This window comes from Electrona antarctica (assembly GCF_951216825.1).
Source record: "Electrona antarctica genome assembly, chromosome: 8".
Taxonomy (NCBI): domain Eukaryota; kingdom Metazoa; phylum Chordata; class Actinopteri; order Myctophiformes; family Myctophidae; genus Electrona; species Electrona antarctica.
This window is the reverse complement of record NC_136789.1, coordinates 43,307,380-43,329,671: the sequence shown is the minus strand read 5'-3', so window position 1 is coordinate 43,329,671 and position 22,292 is coordinate 43,307,380. Positions and strand designations below refer to the sequence as shown.

The window sequence follows — 22,292 nt, the reverse complement described above, 5'->3', positions numbered from 1 at the left end:
GCACGCCGTTTATCTACATTTTTGAGGATTTGAAAAAAAGACGAAAATCACTCCGAGACCATGGACTATAGCCCATGGTCTCGGAGTGATTTTCGTCTTTTTTTCAAATCCTCATTTTTCATCATTTTTGACCATGGGCTATAGCTCATCTCGAACGGCATACTATAGCATGCCGTTTTTCAACAGGAAACAGGGATTTGTACTACAGAGCTGTATTAACTGAAGGCTCAAATTGTAGCAGTGGCTCACAGCCTCAGCCTGATGACCTCAAAAGTCTCATATCTCCCCTGAGCCATAGGCATAGGCTTTGGCTTAGTGGTCAAGATGTTGGCCTTCTGTGCGGGGGACCCGGGTTCGATTCCTGGGTGTTACACCAGCATACAAAACAACTCTTGTGTCATTCTGTGGTCAAATCCCAATCACTATATTTATGAAACATTTCAAAGATTCCACCGTAAGATGAACTATAAGTTTGAATGGGGTTTCCACGACCAATGGTTTCGGAAGACATACTATAGTATGTCGTTTTTGGAGGATTCAAAAAACATGAAAAAACGACATACTATAGTTCATGGTTTCAGAACACATACTATAGTAAGCCGTTTTCCAAGATTTTGGAGGATTTAAAGAAATTATGAAAATCATGAAAAAACGACATAGGCCTACTATCGTTCCAAAATCATGAAAATGACATACTATAGTAGGCCTAGGCTATGTCATTTCCATAATTTGAGGATTTAATTCTTTTTTTAATGAAAATCATCAATTAGAAAAAAATCAACATATAGACGACAAGATCTCTCAAGAAAAAGTGGTATTTGAAGGACTTTTATTTATAAATAATGCAGTAAAAATTACAACTTTCTCCATCCAGTCGAGGATTCCCTGGAATGGCTGACATGATGTGGAACACTGTATTTATTTAATTTATTTTCAAAACAGGTTAAATCTCAAATAATTCTGTTTTGTCATTGAGAACAGTTTGAAAGGTGTAAACAGCATCTGAAGAGACATGACTATGTTGTCATGTCTCTTCTTCTTGGCAAGGCCAGTACTTGCAAAAAATGTCCATGTCCCCGTCCGAAAGCAATAACAGAATTTAGTATCACCAAATTACTTGAATATGTCCAAAAGCTACTAAATAGTATGTACGTGAGATGCATACTACAGTACTGTCCTACCATTACGTAGTATATGTCCGAACTGAATCCTTACTGCTTAGTATAGGTACAAAACAGTAGGCTGAAAATAGCATACTGTGTAGTACAGTTGGAGGCCATCGATATTGTCCCTTATCATTTGACCCATTTAGGCCTGACCTCAACATTTTAAAAAATCCTTCTAAATAGTTTTCTGAAATAAATATTTTCACGATTTTTCAAAAATAGCAGACCTACAAGCTCATAGCGCGCCACTCGGTGGCGTGCTATGAGCTTGTAGATCTGCTATTTTTCAATAGCTAAATTATAACATAATGTTTAAAACACCAAACTGTCCTTTTGCGCAGATCACGCAAACCTCAGCAAAAAGAAAAGGACAATATCGATGGCCTCCAACTGTATGTACTTGTACTGTAACGTGGTTTCAGACCCAACCCATGACTATTCGCTTAACACCACTTATTTATGAAACCGCTAAGCTTAAGATATAGCTGGGTGTTGAAGATATACATCACCAACAAATTGCCATATATATATATATATATATATATATTAAAAAAGGATGTAGTATTTTCCATACCTTTTTACTGGCCTTGAATACACTTTTATTTTAGTTTAGTTTTTTATTTTAGTTTTACACATGACAATTCTTCATCCATGCCTTTCTCAGGTGGGCATCACATTCAGAATTCACACATTTCCAATTTAGGAATGCTATAATCTTCCCCCTCCAGTTTATTTCCAGCAGCTTTGTGCGGATGCATTTGAAGAATGGTTATGAATACAATACACAGTAAAATCCTCAGTGTCCATTTAACTGTGGTAGGGGTGCAACAGTGAATCGAACTAATCAATTTAAACAATTATAAAAAATTATAGATTTGAATAAAATTATTGATTTGAAAACAAAAACAAAAAAATGCCAATCTACAAGCTTCAAAAGCAAGTGAGCTTGTAGATCGGCAATTTTTGCACAACATGGTAGTAATAGGGCTTGGTCAATCATAGTCTCTCGAGACAGACTGTTGACTAACGTCAAATTCAAAGGAAAAGAGGGTGCTGTTTTTCCTTTGTTTTGCCAATGGGTACCCAGATTGTGTTAATCAGAATTCATGTCGGTTTGTTATTCGATTAATATAATTGATAGTTGCAGCCCTATCCGAGAGTGAACAAATAGAACCAAATTGACCTTTACATTTCAAATTTGTTCCATTTCATTTGTATACTCTCAGACTTAAAATAACACTCAGTATTTTACAATGTACGTACAGTATCACGGATTCACAAATATCACTTTTCCATATGCTGCATGCAGCCTATAGGCTTGGTATTAACATTTGGAGTGGTTGCAATCAGGAGTCATCAATATGTCCGGATACAGACAAATGTGTCCGTGGCAAAGACTTGGTTGTTTTACACACCATTGTACAAAGAATGTTTTTTACCCTTTCTATAGGAGACTGTACATTTTTAAACTGTTGATATTTTTGTCTTTTTTCCCTTTGTGTTTCTCGCTTTTAAACTTGTACCTTGTACTGTACAGCACTTTGGAGCATTGCTCTGAAAGGTGCTATATAAATAAAGTTCATTATCATTATCATTATAATGTTCTTATTTTGATCATAAGACCCAATTACTGAATGTCAATTCTCCAGACTCCAGGTTTTCTTCAGAATATGTATGACACTGATTTACTATGACATTATGCCACATTAGGAGTCCAACTGTTTGATTTGCAAGGACACCCTTAACTCTGAGTGTTCAAATGGAACCAAATGGACCCGTATAAAGGGTCCATTTGGTTCCATTGGAACACTCTCAGAGTTATAGGCCTGTTATAGTCATTCAGGGCTAGCTCTTTATGTGTTTCTGGTAACAATACTCATTTTGTGTGTCCGTGGCAAAAATGTAATTTTGACAAAAATGTCGACCATAAGCCAGCACGGAGATGAGCCGATGACCCCTGGTTGCAATGCTTTTTTAATTTAGTGAATAACATATTGTGTTTCATCTTCTTCACTCCACATGTTAATACACCAGTTCTGTCGAGCTTCAGTTAACAAAACAACACTAGAATGAATAATGGACTCAATGGAAGGAGATTACAAAACTGTTGATGGTCCTGACAAGGAAGCCAAGTTATCAACACGTTAACCACGTAAACCCTATATACATAATTGTCACCGGAGTCCCCCAGGGATCTATACGATGCTCCCTAATTCTTTCCCTTTTTTAGACCAAAATGTCCTCCTTGAAAGTAGCGGATCCGATATTTTCGCCGAATGTACGCCTCATTATAGCTCCGCTATAGGGTTCATGTGGTTAAGATAGAAAACAAACCTCCTCAGTACCACGCTCTGTGTATGTGTCATGTCTGAACAGGAACAACTAAGAACATGTGCATCTCAGTCCATGACACATCACTCTGTCTGAATCAACAACAATTCATTGACCAGACTATTTCCCACCATTTCCATGACATGGGATGGAACCTCAAAATCATTTAAAATAAAACAATTAAGTGATTGTGCTTATAAAACCAATGTAGAACGAATAATACACATAACAAGATGGACATCAATATCAAAACATTAATAGTGCTTTACAAAATGCAATACAAATATAAGATCCCACCAAAGCATTTTTTTTGTGGCAGTAAAATGCTTAAATAATAAGTACGAGATGGCTTGTGATGATGACCAAATATTCATTACAGTAAAATAGCAAGAATAACTGACAAGCAAAGACCACATCGGGGAGTCTTTGTGAAAAAACATCTTTGTATACACTCACAACAGCCATCAAATGTGCATGTAGTTCATCTTACATCACAGAGTATAACTCACCACCACCAAGGATGATGGGAGCTAGTTATCAACCACTAACAAGTAAACAATTAGAGTCCAAATTAGAATCCACAGAGACTTAAACGCCTTTTTTTTTTCTTTCACCGTCTTCTTTCTTCAAAGTTGGACACCTAATGAAAAACTGGAACTAGAAAACTAGAGAGCGTTGTGCAGTGTCAGTCAGGTACTTCTTGATATAAAAAAGGTCATGTTCCTTTCTTCCAGGCAATTGCAGAAGCTTCCTATTCTTGTGACATTTGCACCTCAGCTCTCCAGTAACTGTGGAAATAAAGTAAGGGTTCTAACTTCAAGTACGCTTTACTTGCAAAAGAAAACACTGCGTGAAATGACGATCTAATTAATCAATTAACCTAATCAGTCATTAATTTAATGACGATCTACAGCAGTGGTTCTCAAAGTGGCATCCAGGGGGACCCCCAGGGGTCCTTGAGGGGATTCTAAATGGACCTTTAAGGGTCTGTAACTCTGAGAATGTACAATGAAGCCAAATGCACTCTCTCTGTGTTAGGGAGGTCCTTGTAATAAAAAATAAAAAAATAAAAATTTGAGAACCACTGATCAACATGAAAGCAATTGACAGAAGTTTACATTTGAAGGTATGTAGCAGTGATTCCAGTCTTATTACACACCTCTAACTCCTGCACCTGTGGCTGCAAGCTTCCCAGTCTTGCAGGAGTCCCCTCTTCACCCTGTTTGCCCCTGGAGTCTGCAGATGTTACAGGACCACCAGGGTCCCTGTGATCGTCAACTGAAGGGAATGAGGGACGGCTATACAAAAGGATGTCCCCGAAATCTGGTGGGAGTGAAAGGAGATCATTTATGAATCATTAAAATGGATTTAAGAATAAATCTTAACAGTTTAGAATCAGAGAATAATTCCACCGTTGAATGCAAAGAGCTGACGGTATCTTGCAAAGTCACTAGGGTTACATTCGGCCAAACATAGTAGGTTTAGCTTTAAGAGAGTATTGTTTGGCCTAAAGTTGTGTAAACTCATTAGTACAGCGGATTACCAAAAAATTGTGCACTTTTTCAAAAAAGCATGAAACTTTTACCATAGTTAGATGATACCATGAGGTGTATTTTCAGATGTGGAGTCAAGTCAGATTTGACCCCTGAGGCCCGGTAGAGCATAATATGTGACCAATACCCATAACATCCTATATAAGGCAAAAAAGTCCAAATTTCATCATTCTTTAAGTAGCATGTGACATATGAAACTAGGGTGATTTCATGATGCTGAATCCATTCCAAGCATTAGTTTTGCAAAAAAACACTCATTGGGCTAAAAACGGCCAATGCCGTCATCACAAATTGATGATGCCAGCACATTTGGGCAAGTGGGCATGGCCGTTTTAAGCCCAATGAGTGTTTTTTTGCAAAACTAATGCTTGGAATGGATTCAGAATCATGCAAACACCCTAGTTTCATATGTCACATGCTACTTAAAGAATGATGAATTTTTTTGCCTTATATAGGATGTTATGGGTATTGGTCACATATTATGCTCTACCGGGCCTCAGGGGTCAAATCTGACTTGACTCCACATCTGAAAATACACCTCATGATATCATCTAACTATGGTAGAAGTTTCATGCTTTTTTGAAAAAGTGCACAATACCTCTTGTATTGGGGTATAAGCCGCTGTACTACATGGGCCGCGAAGGACTTTAACGTGTTTTTCATGAAATCCCATTGTGCCAAAAACGCCTTTAACGTGTTTTGGAGCTTTGTATTGATTCATAATAGTCTCGCTAATATATATCGTTAGGCGGGGCTCCCGGTCACTAGGCAACGCTCAGCTTGTTGTGTTTTGCCCTCCCCAAGATGGCGGCCCGCACAATGCTATGGGGCCGCCGATATTTACCTCAGTTTTTCTCTGAATTGCGGCTCAGATTGAGGTGGACACAATTTCGATTTGGAAGGAGGTTGATTAAATAAAGGCATCAATAATGAGCATAACCAATGAGGCATCAACAATAGGTTTGATACAAAATACTCGTCATGTCTTTATCATTATTTTATTCATAAAGAACATATTAAAAGAGGATTGGGATAGGATAGGATTTACATTACATCTGTAGTTTACATTCAGTCTAAGAGGTTAGGGTTTGCATCCAGAGTAAGAGAGCAACGTTTGCATTCAATCTAACAGCACAGGGTTACATTAAGCCTACCGGTAGTCTAAGAGACTAGGTTTTACACTTGAATAGTAGGGTTTATGTCGTGTATTTTGGACACGAGACCATACAAACTTAACCAAAACGGGAGAGCGGAGATAATTGTGAGACGGCAGCAGACAGCAGATTAGATGTTCCTTGATGTTTATTTCGACAACACAGCATAGCAAGACATGGCATAGGCTCCTCCAGCCTCACGGCCTCGGATCGACTGACAATTTGACATAGAAATCTAACGGTTTAAGTACATTTCCACAGACAAGAGGTGAGAATAGAGGCGTGTTCACTGTTCCCCTGAAGTCAAGATGCTGACCCTTTGATCAACCACTCCAACAGTGACCACTTTGAACCCATGTTTAGCATTTGGTGGCCCTAGGTGTGAACCAGGATCTCAGGAACTGAACTCAAACAAAAGGCACTGAAGAGCCATCCACACCCCGGGGGTCCCGAGCCAAGTGCTTGAAGTTTGAGACAAGCATCTCGGACGACACCTCCAAATAGGATGAGCTAAAATAGGTCTACTGCATGTAAACACATGTCACATTTTGTAAGAGAACATGAGATATTGAAGAATTATGGATTCATAATTCACCACATTCCCCCTTTGACAGACACAGTCTGTCACTATGAAATATGAAACCATAATTATCTTACCAGTTACCACCCCCCTTGATCCTCAGCTTAACAATACTCAAGACACCAGAATAACAGATTTCCCCAACATAGTTTTCAGACAGACATTCAAGATTACACAACTCGACATAAATGATTTCCTTTACAGTAAGTACAAATACAATTTCGTATCAGTGGATAATTCATAAATGGTTTCCATTACAGTAAGTTAAATACAATTTCGTATCAGTGGATGGATCGGATCAGAATTCTCTTTGCGTTATTTCAAACTCTTATGGCTAAAAATGTCACAGAACATTAGGAGGATAATTTCCCTGTTGTTACTCAAATCTAGGATAACATGTTTATAAGCACCAGATCACATGAAGCTCTCTCTTTGGAGTTTCACAGGACCGAAATCAAAATAAGTTCTAGACTTACCCTGACCATAACACACCAAATCACATAAACCTCTCTTGGAGATTCACAGGACCAATAACACACCAAATCACATAAACCTCTCTTGGAGATTCACAGGACCAATAACACACCAAATCACATGAACTCTCTTTGGAATTCACATGAAAAATAAGAAAAAGGAAGAACACGTTATATCCCAGAACAGAAGCCAACAGAAATTTAACCCCTCACTAATAACTCCCATCCCGTAATTTAAATCACATTTTAAGCCCTAGAAAACCACAAAAGAGTCAAATTAAACCCTCCTTTCAACACTGTCGGTACTACACGACTACCAATTAATTACCCTGTAATTGAATCACTATCCTGACTTTAAACACTGTCGGCACCAAACGACTGCCAATTGCCCTGTAATTTAAACATAAATGATTAGTACAAACGAACGTGACGCACAATTGTAATCAGAAAGAAGGAATGTCCGTCTCCCTCATATGAACAAAGGAAATTCTTCTGTTTGCTGCATTCCGTTACCTCAAAGTTCGCTCAGCTGCATGGACCAAGTTGAGAAAATGTTCACCGCTGTCTTCGCTGAAAGCTCTCGAAGCAAACTCTCATCATCTCATCATCTCCCCCCCCTCCCAGCTCTGAAACAACAGAGATGGGAATACGAAGAGAAAAGCAACATCTTCATCACAGACCCTGTAGGTCCGCAAGGCCCTCAGCTTGCGTTGTCAGTCGGCCATGGAAAGTGGAAACCCGCCGCCACGCCAAGCGTCGAGTGGCCGCCTCTCCCCGTCGGGATGAGCGATCCCCTCTCCCCCTGGAACGCTGGTGCCCCCGTGCCGCGCTGCACCGCTCCTCCGCTCGCCGTCCCCAGCGTAGAAGGTGATGATCAAAGGCCCCTCCCGTGTGGCTGTCCGCTTCGCCGAATGCACCGCTGTCCACCCGTCCAGCGGCTGGCCCCGGCGATGCATGTCCCCGTAGCGCAACACTCCTCACCGCGGCGGTCCGTCGTCATCCTCGTCCTCGTTCCGCTGGAACACGCCGTTGCCGTCTCTCACAAAAACTCGCTGATTAGACTGAATAAAAAGCCGCCGATTCTTCCTGTCTGGCGCTGGAACGCACCATAGACACCGGTTTCTAGGCACCACATGTCGAACCCCTCGCCTGACGCAAAAAATGCATCAACACGACCGGGTCGGCACCACATGTCGTGTATTTTGGACACGAGACCATACAAACTTAACCAAAACGGGAGAGCGGAGATAATTGTGAGACGGCAGCAGACAGCAGATTAGATGTTCCTTGATGTTTATTTCGACAACACAGCATAGCAAGACATGGCATAGGCTCCTCCAGCCTCACGGCCTCGGATCGACTGACAATTTGACATAGAAATCTAACGGTTTAAGTACATTTCCACAGACAAGAGGTGAGAATAGAGGCGTGTTCACTGTTCCCCTGAAGTCAAGATGCTGACCCTTTGATCAACCACTCCAACAGTGACCACTTTGAACCCATGTTTAGCATTTGGTGGCCCTAGGTGTGAACCAGGATCTCAGGAACTGAACTCAAACAAAAGGCACTGAAGAGCCATCCACACCCCGGGGGTCCCGAGCCAAGTGCTTGAAGTTTGAGACAAGCATCTCGGACGACACCTCCAAATAGGATGAGCTAAAATAGGTCTACTGCATGTAAACACATGTCACATTTTGTAAGAGAACATGAGATATTGAAGAATTATGGATTCATAATTCACCACATTTACATTCAGACAAAAGATAGTAGTTAGACATAGACATTCAGTCTAAGCAAATAGCGTTTTCAATAGAGCACGGTGGTTACATTCACTCTAAGAATTCAGTACCTGAATGTTGTCGGCTTTTGCAATTCCCTTTCCCTCCTTGTGGAGTTTTGTTTTTCTCCTGGCTCTCTCTATGCTCAAAAGAACCCTCTCTGGTCTTCTGACCTCCTGCGCTGCCTCGTCGACCCCTGGCCTCCCTGGAGCCCGTCCTGGGCAGCGTGGCCCCCCTCACGTTGCAGTCCCCAGAGGACTTCTGACTGGGGAAATTCAGAGGCATGTCTGTAGAGCAAAGCACAGAGGTACAAATGTCAGACCTAATTTCAAGGGCAAACAGGCACACATAATTAAAATATATTTATTGTGTGTGAGCATTCTGTGTGTTTTTACCATCATTTAAAGGAAAAGAAAGTCCATGCAACACCTCGCTGCTCCGACAATACTGTGCAAGCAAATAACGTTTCGACCATGAGTTTGGTTTATGTCAGGTGAAATAATTACAGTGACTGATGACCCTTATCTAGACTTACCGCATCACAACGTGAACTGAAGAGTGATGCATTAGGGGAAAATATATCACAAAGGTTCTGTATACACCCAATGCAGAAAAGCTAGACCGAGAATTTCCAAATACTGTACCAATATTACAGCAAGGCATTTAAGATGGAAGTACAAAAGACATCACTGCTGCATTAATTATTTCACCTGATGAAGACCAAACTCATTGGTGAAAATGTTGTATTTCTTGTATTTTTGCCAGGTGAAATAGTTGGAGCAGCAATCTCTGTTTTGCAGACTTTCTTTTCCTTTTTTTGTCCTGCACCAGTGCCACAAAATGGTAAATGGTGCATTTATATAGTGATTTATCCAAAGCGCTTTACATAGATTGTGCATTAGATTCACCCATTCATACACCGGTGGCAGAGGAAACCAAGCAAGGCACCAACCTGCACATCAGGAGCAATTAGGGGTTCAGAGTCTTGCTCAAGGACACTTTGACACTACCTCTGGGGGAGCCCAGGATCGAACTGGGAACCTCACCCGGTTCCCATCCGGATGCTTTACCGGCCACTCTACCCCCGAGTCACTGCCGCCCCTCAAAATAGATGAGAACCAGTACAGTAATTTACCATCATTGAAGTCGTCTCTGGGTTTGTGGCCCCGGTGAACAGAATAGTGTTTATGCCTCTTGGGCCTCCTTTGTGTTACTGCAGGACTCATGTTGCTGTCTGTGGACATGGGGCTGCTGGGGCGCTGGTGACGTTGACCTGTGGCAGTAAAATACGGAATGTTTGGGTGACCCGAGACAACATTAATCAGAATTATTGTCTATGTCAGTGGTTCTCAAACATTATAATCGCAAGGACCCCCTATAACTCTGAGGGTGTACAAATGGAACCAAAAATTGACCTTACAGGTCTGTAACTCTCATGGATTAAAGCAAAAATGAAATATCACGACTGAAAATGCATGAAAGGAGCTAGCGCTGATTCCTAAACAATCAACACAATATGTAAAATGATGATGTTTTAGTAATATTGTCCCTGCTGCCAACCAGGTGAAAGAAATCACAGATTGAGGCTTTAACCTTTGCTTTTTATATGAAATATCTGACCGAGACTATCACAGATTTTATGGAAGATGCCTCGGAACATATTGCCAGTTTGACCACATCAAAAGCTCTAAATTAATAACCGAAAATAGACGATCTACAAGCTGTCAATGCATGTTTTCGCTGTGCAACATGGCTCAAAAGAAGACATGACTTGGGCTTCTATGGAATCAAAAAGACTGAAATCAGTCGTGGCGACCCCACAAGGACCTAATATCGATACAAAAAGGCAATGTTGAACTGAGTGGTAAAATAGATTGAACTACAACGATTCATGAAGATTTTTGATTCATTTCATTTTTCTTTTTAATTAATTGAATGTTTGTTTGTTTTTTAATTGGAAAATATTGGCCTATGACGACATGCCCAAAACAGGGATGCCAGGTTTAACGTGGTTAAAAATAATCCTTGATTTCACCGGACAACATACCGAGAACCCTTGGTGTGTCCATTTGCATTTTGGATTCTCACCTGCCGCTGCGTCCTCCGTGTTGTACCTCCGCAGGCCCAATAAGTAGTCCCCCGATGAGGCCACGGCCTGGCTGAAGTCGGTGTCTGTGAAGAAGGACCCCTCGGAGGTGCTGACGACACTGGACCTGTGTAATGGATATTTTAGAATGCCAAATAGATTGCCAACTACAGTATATGTATTATTCTGTATTTGTTAATCTCATGCAATGCTATAGTCAGCACTAATGTGCCCATTCTAACTTAACTACAGCTGTCAGTCTACCAGCTGACCAGACTCCTCCATGCTCACTATCGCTCAGTCAGCGAATGTGTACTTGTGTAACTATTTGTGTGTCATCCTTGTCTTTAGAATATCCTTATATGGCCATTTCTTTTAGTATAGCATCTCTGTTAACACATTGAGAGCCCACGCTTAACTGCCCAAAATCACTTTCACCTAGAAAATCCATTCACATTTTTTTGAGTGGTGTAAACCACTCCTACAACTGGCTTTTGTGTGCATAAAAAAATTACCATGGTTGCTATGTTCAAAATAATTTCTGACGTAATTAAATCACACCCGGGTGAACTGGATGACCGTAGCAACCGTGGTCATTTTCTCTGCGCAAAAACAGCCAGTTGTGAAATCACATCCGGGTGTGATACATACATTTATCAAAAATGATAGCTTTTTTTACTTAACATATTTTGTGTGATTTCATTACGTCAGACATTACGTCAGACCACAGCTGATCATGCTATATAAAACCTTACACCACTCAGTTCACACGGGTGTGATTTTTTATAATTCAGCTGACTGTGGAGACACATGCTGGAACTTTTTACTTTGAAATGTTTTATAGTTTCTGAGTTATTTAATTTAAACGCCAAATGCATTCTCAATGGCGAAAAAAACAAACTTTGGCAACACGTGTTAAAAAAAGACGTCTTGGGCTATGCACGTGCGGTAATACCCATGACGTCCACAGACGTTTTGGGCACAAAATGTGCGAGTGGACTATAAGAACAGTCTGAGAATAGGGCCAGGAGGCTTGTGCCCGGAGGGGCTGCCGGAACAGTTGTTCCTATGATCTGTATGTTGTTCTTCAGCCTGAATCTTCCTAATACATTCTCAACACTTCCCCCCCCGTAATGGAATGCACATTATTATTTTCCATTATACCTGCCCGAAGAAATGTTGTCCTCGGAGGCCGAGCCCCAGCTGTTCCGCATGGAGCCCGTGACGGATCTGTCCAGCTCGCCGGTGCTGGAGGCCGGGGTCTGCTCGAAGGCTCCCGCTCGCCCGTGTTGGTGGACCCTCTGGAGAGAAGGGTGGTGCGGTGGGTGGTGGTGGTGGTGCTGGTTCTGCTGCTGCTGCTGCTGGCTCTTTTGGCGCTGGTGGTATAGGTAGCAGTGGTGGAAAGTATAGCTAAGTACATTTACTTCAGTGCTGTACTTTAAGTACGATTTTCAGGTATTTAGACTTCACTTGAGTATTTCCAATTTCCAGTAATTTTACTTCTATAATCCACTGCGTCTCAAGAGGAAAATATTGTGCTTTTACTAAAACTTTGGTTGTATTATATAGAAATTTCACGAAATACCTTTCGTTTATGGGTAGGTTTCCTTCAAAACCTAGCTGCAGAACATTATTTTATGTACTCCCAGGACAGAAAATTCTAGAATTTTCGCTGTCCTGGGCTCTAAGGGTGACGTAGGAAGCCACGCCTATCCCGTATAGATACCTGCGTGGCTACGTCAGCCCTCATTCAACTTTTCTTCTGCTAAGCTGCGAGAACGAACTTTAACATTCCAGTGTGTGCAGGGTAATATATCTCGCAAACTCGGCCGAGAGATTAATTCTTTAGGACCGTGAGATCTCTGGCACACTCTCGAAGCAAACAGAAGGATACTTCTCGAGAAAAAAAGCCGAACTTCGACACAAGTGAGTTCTAGCCGGCAACTTGTTGCTACGCTAGCTTGTCGGAAAAAACAGCTCGCGCCTCTTTTTCTCTCTCGCTAAAGCTAGCGTTTGTTAGCTTAAAGCTATCGATAGTTAGCTTAGCGCTACTAGGCAGATACGCCTGTGGTCTACTATTACACGCCACGAGGAAGATAAACCTGTGGCTGTTAAGCACTCGGACTCCTCTCTCTACAAGCAACCATGTCGCTGACGAGGGAGACCCAGCCCGGGGAAAGACGCCATCGACGACAGCCGGTGCCCGCCGACTGTCAAGAAGGCCCCAAACAAAAGACGTGCTCCACCTGGGGATGCGGGAACACGATGTCGGGCAAAGACGGGCATGACGAGTGCATGTATTGTCTCGGCCTCACCCACACCCGTGAGTCCATGGAGGAAATCGGTCCCGTTTGCCTCCATTGTGAGGAAATGGACGACGACGTCCTAAACAACAGGCTCGGACGTGTCCAAAGGTATTATGACAACTTTGCCGCCCACGGACTCCGAGAGAGGAGCCCCACTCCTCCCCCGCGACGAGCTCGCATACAAGTCCCGCCAAGGGGACAACGAGCTACCCCGAGACAGAGGCTCGACTACTCGGGCAACAGAGCCCCAACCGGAGCCTCTTCTTCAAGAGCAGCACCTGCCGGCGCTAGCCGAGACAGGTACGCTACTTCAGCCTCTGCAACCAGGGCTCACGAGGCCACTGATTACGAGGCTCATGGCGCGAGGCCAAGGGATACCTTCGCACCGCGCCGCTCTTCCCCAGCTCCACGTGCTCGACAACACGTCGTGCAGGCCACCATTGAGTGCCCGCCCAGACATACAGCTAGACGCAGACAGCCTGCCGTTGCACCCAGCTATATGGTGGACCGCCTGGACCCTTCCCCAGACCGCGCAATGTCTCCCGGTGGGGAGCATTGGACTACCAGGGAGGAAGGGGAGCTTCGTGATGACGAGCTCCCTTCCTTCCAGGAGCAACTCCAGGACTACCACGTCCTGGACGAGGCCTACGCGGACGAACGAGATGGCCATGATGACCTCTCCCCCGGGGACTACGTCAGCACCACTCGTCGCCCCTTCGACGACCTGGATGCCATGGACATACAGGAGCACCAGCAAGCCAGGGCTCCTGTCCCCCCGCCTCCTGTACCCCCCATGGATGACTCCAATATTTACGAGATATACAGGAAGGCTAGTGCACGTTGTAACCACACATGGCCTAAGTCAACTGTCAAGGTACTACCATGGGAAGGCAGGACTGATGAGTCCGCCCCCCCCCCTGCACCTAGAAGACAGAAGCTCCCTATGGCACAGGGCTTCGAGGAGGCCATGATGCACGCCTGGGACGAACCCCTCCTGAAGGTGGATTTTCCCAAGGCCAGCGCCAAGGGGCCCAACGACATACCAGATAAACAAACCCTCGCCATAGACTTCATGCCAGCTATGGACAAGGCTATAGCGGCCTACCTGGCCAACCCTGCAGCTCCTAGAGTGGATCACCACGTAAAGGAACCGCAGCTCCTGTCCAGCAGCGTGAGGGAAGCCTCAAAACTGAACAAGTGGCAGTATGCACACATGTCATTCGTGGCGAAGGCCCTCAATGCAGGAGCACTTCTCCAGGGTTCCATGAAGAGCCTCCTCATTGAGATGGGACAGAAGTCCATTAAAGTCCAGCTAGCGGAACTGCCAGAAGACCTGGCCGAGTTACGCCGCTTGAATCACGAGATGGCCACCCTCCAGAGGGACTCCACTCTCCACAACGCCAAGGCAATGGCATGTTCCATCCTCCAGGAGAGATGGCGTTGGGTCGATCAGACCAGCGCCATCTCCCTGGAGACAAAGAAAGAGTTTGTGGCTGGAAATATCCACCCAGACAGTATGTTTAAGGACGCTCTGGCCAAGATGTCAGAGACCATCCAACAGCTCGAGTCCTCCACCAAGACGATGAAGGCGCTCGAACCGCTGGCCAACCAGGCCGCCCCGGTAGGCCGCCCCAAGGCTAAGAAGGCACCCTGGAAGGCCAAGACCGATGACAAACCCAGGTCCCAGGACCGGAGCGGAGATAGACAGCGACAGCCTGCAGGCCGAGGCAGAGCAGACCGCCGCACCTCTCCGCCGCCCTACAAGGCCAGGAGCGCTCCCAGAGGCCGAGGCCAGGGGAAGCGCAAATGACCTGCCCGGGCCGGGTCATCTTCCCCACCACACTCAGAGTTCAAGGCCAGAGGTGGGGATCACAGATCTCACCTCAGAGCCTGCGCTGAAGCGCTTAAGGGGGCCTGTACACAGTGCTGTGAGCACCGTTGTACAGACCCCGAAAATTGTTATGTGCAATTCACATGTGTATGTTTTTCCACGTTGTTCAATAAAGAAAACAAAAAAACAAAAAACACAAAAAACAATAAAACCAACTCTGAAGGGCATAGGCCCAGTGGGAAAGATAACCCACACTGTGACAGCTTTAGCTGTCACAGTCCAAAAACTCCATGCCAATTTTTTCCAAACTCAATACCGAAAAAATTCACTAGAGGGAGACATTTCACACAAAGTAAGTCTTCCCCTAGGCAGGCTATGCACCACGCTGACAAGCACAGGGAACCCTTTGTCACGTCATCTGTCACAATGGCGGATATCCGGGGCTTCCCCGTGGATAATCCGTACAATTCAGACAGGATACAGGCTTCAGTTCGCCTCGAAACCGCCCACTTCCAGGAAAATTATTTTCTCAGAAGCGAGCGGGCAAAAGGCCGCCATTCTGCAAGAGGAAATCAATTCATTAATGCAGAAAGGCGCCATCACAGAGGTGGCCCTCGACCAATCAATGAACGGTTTTTACTCCCGCTATTTCTTGGTAAAGAAAAAGGGGGGCGGACTCCGTCCCATTCTAGACCTGAGGGCATTGAATCGTCACTTAAAAAAGCTGCGATTCAAAATGCTTACTCCACCAGTCCTCCTACGCCTAATTCGCGAAGGGGACTGGTTTACATCAATAGACCTGCAAGACGCATATTTCCACATTCCGATTTACCCGCCGCACAGAAAATTTCTGCGCTTCGGGTTCAGAGGAAAAGCGTACGAGTACACAGTCCTTCCCTTCGGAATGTCACTGAGTCCCAGAGTCTTCATAAAGTGCACCGCGGCAGCTATCGCTCCGCTCCGACAGCAAGGGATCCGTCTCGCTACATACGTAGACGACTGGATCCTACTTGCAGACTCTCCACGAGAAGCACTGTCGCACACACATCGTGTGCTCAGCCACCTCGACTCGCTTGGGTTTATAATAAACCACGAGAAGAGCATGCTTATGCCAACACAGTCAATAGACTTTATAGGCATAACACTGAACTCAATCTCTTACACGGCCCGCCTGAGCCAAGAGAGAATAGACGCAACACTGCAGTGCGTGACGTCATTCAAAAGGGGACGCTCGATTCCTTTTCATGCATGCCTCCGGATGGCGGGGTTAATGGCCTCTGCGGTCTATTTAATCCGCCTAGCAAGGCTACATATGAGACCTTTCCAACGATGGATAGGCTCTCTACATGTACCAATGCACCGTCGGCACCAGAAGGTAACAGTAACATCACAATGTATACTAGCCCTTCAATGGTGGTCAGACAGGAAAACCCTCTCAGAGGGCGTCCCCATGGGAAAGCCTCTGATCAGGAAAGTCATCACTACAGACGCCAGCATGACAGGCTGGGGAGCCACGATGGAAGGACTCACAGCCAGAGGTTTATGGTTGGGGCCACTACGTGCCCTTCACATAAATTACTTAGAGCTCATGGCAGTCTTCCTCGCCCTGAAACACTTCGAGCAGCGCATCCTGGGTTGCCATGTCCTAGTCAGGACAGACAACACCACGGCCATGTGCTACATCAACAGACAAGGTGGACTCAGGTCCCCTCGTCTTCATCAACTGGCTCAGAAACTGATCCTGTGGTGCAACACACGCGTCCTCTCAATAGTAGCGTGTCACGTCCCAGGTCTTCTGAACACAGGGGCAGACCTGCTGTCCAGAGGACCTCTCCGCTACTCAGACTGGTCACTACACCCTCATGCAGTGGCCCAGGTCTGGAGCAGGTTTGGGAAATCCAAGGTGGATCTCTTTGCCACAGAGGAGAACACGAAGTGTCCCCTCTTCTTCGCAATCAGGGGACCATCAACGTTGGGGCTAGACGCTCTGTCACACCAATGGCCCAAAACCCTTCTCTACGCCTTTCCCCCGCTATCCCTCATCAGCCCCACTCTGGACAGAGTGAGGACTCAGGGTCTGAAGGTGCTCCTAATAGCCCCGTCGTGGGGGGTCTGGAGGTCGGAAATAACCCCTCTCCTCTACGACCAGCCGTGGAGAATTCCCCTTCGAGCGGATCTCCTCTCTCAAGCGAGGGGGGAGATCTTCCACCCTCACCCCCAGGACCTAGACCTATGGGTCTGGCCCGTCAAAGGGTGATGTTGACTGCCGTGGGTCTACCTCCGAACGTAATCGAAACGATTCAGAAAGGCAGAGCCCAGTCAACAAGGGACCGTTACGACACAGCCTGGCGCGTCTTCGAGCATTGGTGCTCACGAAGACCAGACCAAACAGTCCCCTACCAGGCCTCAGTGATCGACGTCCTGTCATTCCTGCAGGAGCTCCTAGACAACGGTCTAGGCCTCTCCTCAGTCAAGGTCCATTTGGCGGCAATCTCTGCCTGCCACCCAGGCCTTGATAACCAGACGGTGTGGAAGCACCCGCTGGTAAAACAATTCATGAAGGGTGTACGCAGGGAACATAGGACATGCAGATCCCTCGTTCCCTCGTGGGATTTGTCCCTGGTTCTAAAGGCGCTGGCTACAGCACCCTTTGAACCACTACAAACCGTGAGCCTCAAGCTCCTAACCCTGAAGGTGGCTCTCCTGATCGCACTCACGACAGCAAAAAGGGTCAGCGACCTACATGCGCTCTCGATCTCTCCAGACTGCATGAGGTTCGATGAGGGGTCGACCAAGGTCACCCTAAAGGCAAACCCCGCCTTCATTCCCAAAAATGCTCTCTCAGTGTGTGTGCCAGTGAACCTACAGGCTTTCCATCCCCCGCCGTTCTCCTCTGACGAAGACAGCAGGCTTAATTGCCTCTGCCCAGTCAGAGCTTTACGCATATACGCGGATAGACTGGCTCCCTTCAGACAAGGAAGCCAACTCTTTGTGTCCTGGGGTGCCAGGACCAAAGGAAAGCCCGTCACGAAGGTCACTATCTCTAACTGGATAGTGGAAGCCATCCGTCTGGCCTACACTAGCCAAGGCGTGGATTCCCCTCAAGCCCTGAGGGCCCACTCCACAAGAGGTGTGGCAGCCTCCTGGGCACTCTACAAGGGTGTCTCCATTCAGGAAGTCTGCACAGCAGCAAGCTGGTCTACACCCTCGACTTTCGCCACATACTATAACCTAGATGTGGCAGCGCCTTCGCTAGCGCACGCGGTCTTGGGGGCCGCTGCTCAGTAAAGCATCAGGGCAGCATAGCGCTGCCTCCTGCTCTCCACAAGGACTAGGTTCTGGACCCAAAAGGGTCCGAGCCCCTCCCAAAAGGTTTACCTGGGACCCACTGGAAGTTCAGGTCACGGGAGTTCATAAAGTCCCATAAACGAAAGGTATTTCGTGAAATTTCTATATAATACAACGTTAAAGGTTACTTTAGTAACCACGGTTGTATATATAAATTGAACGAAATACCTTTCGTGGAACGCCCTTCTGTTCTCTAAAGCAGAAGAAAAGTTCCGAATGAGGGCTGACGTAGCCACGCAGGTATCTATACGGGATAGGCGTGGCTTCCTACGTCACCCTTAGAGCCCAGGACAGCGAAAATTCTAGAATTTTCTGTCCTGGGAGTACATAAAATAATGTTCTGCAGCTAGGTTTTGAAGGAAACCTACCCATAAACGAAAGGTATTTCGTTCAATTTATATATACAACCGTGGTTACTAAAGTAACCTTTAACGTTACTAGTTACTTTGTAGATTTTGATTGTCATTACAAAACAAGCAGTAACCACTTCAGCCCTATATACATTTTGGCCATTTTAAAATAGCCGATCTACAAGCTCACAATGTAGATTTTGATTAAGTTCTATATTGCAGTATTGATGCTTTTACTTAAGTAAAACATTTGAGTACTTTTTCCACCACTGAGTGGCAGTGGCTCGGTGCTGTCTCGGTCTCCTCCTCCACCTCCTCCTCCTCTTCCTCCTCTTCCTCCTCCTGGGTCTCCTCATCGATGACCTCCTCCTCCTCCTCCTCCTCCTCATCTTGTTGTCCGTCCATATCCAGGCACATGTAGGTGTGTGTTGGGGACAGAGGATGGCTGGAAAAAACACCGTACAAAAATAGGGGTGCAAAGTTAATCGAACTAATCGATTTATCGCTAACTATACTATTGCAAATCTAAAATTGATAAAAATAAAGATAAATAATTGACTGCCAGCGATTATTTTCGTTTTTCCTTTCCTTTTAAAGAGAACAACAATGATTAAAACAATCTTACTGAATATTCACTCACTTTCGAAAAAGGAACGGATATGCTGTAAGAGGAAAAATATAGCTGCAAGCAGCAATAAGGCAGGACCAAGCAGGAAGGCGATAAGCAATAAGAACAATATGCACAATAAGCCATAGAAACATGGAAGACCATGTAATTGTGACAGGGTCTGTTTTAATTGTGGGGGCAGGGTTCTTGAAAATTCATGTGCTGTGTTGGCAGTGCCCGGATTTGAACACACAACGTTGTGGTCCAAAGGCAAGAGCTCTACTTACTAAGGGACCAAGCCCTTCGGGACTGGCTTGGTCCCTTAATGATTAAATGATCGATAGTCGCATGCCTTTGTACAAAACGGATTGAGATATCTCTCCTCATCGCTGATACAGATTTGAGAACTTCACGTCCTGGCAATTCAGAGGATTGTCAGTGCATTGTCAGAACATTGTCAGTGAGAAAGGGGGGCTGGGCATTTGCCAAGGTGTTATACGTATGTTAATTATATTCATATTCCCTGAATAGATAGAGTTCCTCTGCTGGACACTTCTTTTCAGTAGCAAAGCAGTAGAATTAGCATTAGGCTAATCAGTGAATACAACCTGTAGGGAAAACATGCATTTTCTGAAAATCTTCAGGAAAAGATCAGGAAAGAGTTGGAATGGCACACCTGTATTCACACTAGGACGAGAGGATACATAGATTTGAATGAGGGGGGGGGGGGGGGGGGGGGGTCAGGTTCATTTTGGTTACCTGGGGTCTCCCTGCAATGAGGGCGCGAGTGATGTGGCCATGGCCTGGTGGCTACTATGGGACACGGCAGCAGAGGATGAGGCCGTCCCTCGGATCGGGGGGGTAGGACCTCTGTCCAGGAGGACACTCTGTCCCTCAGCTCTCTCACTGTCTTCATCCACCTCCTCCATGCCATCCTGATGCAAGTACATCCTCAAGGCGGGCACAGACGACTGGCCATCTGCATCCAAACTGAGAGGGAGGGAGAGAGAGAGAGAGAGAGAGAGAGAGAGAGAGAGAGAGAGAGAGAGATGAGGATTTGGCATCAGTATAAAGGGATGCTCTGAGACCCTCTAGGGGATTTAACTGTGAAAAGTATTCCTGTGTCCACACTTCTCAGTTGAAAAGATCTTGCCATGCATGCATGTGTGTGGGTATGTGTATGTATGTATACGTGTGTGTGTGTGTGTGTGTGCGTGCGTGCGTGCGTGCGTGCGTGCGTGCGTGCGTGCGTGCGTGCGTGCGTGCGTGCGTGCGTGCGTGCGTGCGTGAGTGCGTGCGTGCGTGCACCTCTTATCCATAGGCAGGGCATATTCCTCACTCTTCCAGCTCTGTGTTGGTGGGTTACAGTAAGGAGGGGGCAGAGGTTCTCCCCAGTGTACTGAGTTCTGTTTGGGAACCTTGGGCGGTCGCGCTCCTTTCTTAGAACTCTGACTCCCTGAAGGGCAGAGAGGGATGGAATAGAAACGTGTCGCTGTCGGGTGGAAACCTTGTATGTCCCAAACTGATACTTTTCAGGAGATGAACCAATGGATCCAATAGTTATTATTAGTCACAAACTCTCATTCATACTTATCATTGGTTTAATTTCACCACTTTCACGTAAAAAATGTTCATAAATAGCCAGAATAGCCAATCTACAAGCTCACAACTAATTGCGGTGCGATGCATTGAGAGCTTGTAGATCAGCTATCTTTTCTGTGGACACTATTGTATGACGAGGAAAGGCATTCATTTACGAAATCTAAAATAAATAAATGGAGATAGGCCTACGACGAGGTTTCTGCCAGACAACCCAGGATATTAATGACTCATTCAATGCAATAAAAAAAGGAAGGCAGTCCGCACACTGTTCTTGAGCTCCCAGGATACTTTATTGAAGAAGAGACACAACGTTTGGACCCATGCAGGTCTTATTGAAGAAGAGACACAACGTTTGGACCCATGCAGGTCTTCCTTTTTTCTTTCACCGCAGTCTACAGACTCCCTTTTTCATTGTACGTATATCTTTTGTTCAGCGCCTGTAGAATGTTTTGAGATATGCGTGCTTCCCTTTGGACTGTATCTCACTCGATGCAATACACAGGAATGTTCCATTGAGAGCAGGTCTGAGGCATTGTTACCTGAAGTGCTGTTGCTGCCTCTGTCAGAGCTGTGATGAGAGCCTCCCGTGCTGTGATCACGACACGGGTTACACAGTATGGCGTTCTGGAACGTCCCTTCACCTCCTTGGAAACGTTGCGTAAACATGAACCCCACACGGAAAGAAGAAAAAAATGGTCACAGGAAGGGTAAATTTTGTATTTTTTCAATATATTAAATATATGTTATTAGCCTACAATTGTTGAATCTCTGCTGTCAGGAAGAAACTACCTAACTCCAAAATGTTCATTTTTCAGGAAATGAAAAATATTATATATATATATATACATTTTTAAAACAAAGCAATACTGCCTCATCAAACTTGACATTGTGACTTTATATTGTCAATTACTTGCATGAGATTTGGAGAGGTGGTGGAGTTAGCTGCTTTAGCACACAGTTTGAGGGTCAAATTTTTGTCCGAAGCGCTATTTACTACTTTTCATTGGTTCAATATTTTTTAACCAACACACAGTAAACACGTAAAGGGTGTCCTCTGTCCAATAGCACCGATTTATTAAAAAACAAAAAACAAACAAAAAAAACACTCGGTTTGGTGGTTTCCTCCC

The 22,292-nt window shown here is 45.1% G+C and overlaps 1 protein-coding gene across 3 annotated transcripts in view; it reads right to left on the bottom strand.

The window, feature by feature from the left end:
• Positions 1-2,764: 2,764 nt before the first annotated feature.
• LOC306928396 (roundabout homolog 1-like) overlaps positions 2,765-22,292 on the bottom strand; it is a 177,236-nt gene continuing 157,708 nt past the window's right edge. For all 3 annotated transcript variants that reach the window (XM_079508452.1, XM_079508454.1, XM_079508453.1), the window contains 10 exons: positions 21,705-21,809; positions 20,872-21,019; positions 20,323-20,553; positions 19,215-19,401; positions 12,286-12,497; positions 11,124-11,248; positions 10,171-10,308; positions 9,107-9,322; positions 4,657-4,820; positions 2,765-4,285 (listed from right to left, as the gene is read on the bottom strand). In XM_079508452.1, the coding sequence (XP_079364578.1) occupies positions 4,271-4,285; positions 4,657-4,820; positions 9,107-9,322; positions 10,171-10,308; positions 11,124-11,248; positions 12,286-12,497; positions 19,215-19,401; positions 20,323-20,553; positions 20,872-21,019; positions 21,705-21,809 (1,541 nt within the window). In that variant the 3' untranslated portion in view covers positions 2,765-4,270. The remainder of the gene's footprint in view (positions 4,286-4,656; positions 4,821-9,106; positions 9,323-10,170; positions 10,309-11,123; positions 11,249-12,285; positions 12,498-19,214; positions 19,402-20,322; positions 20,554-20,871; positions 21,020-21,704; positions 21,810-22,292) is intronic.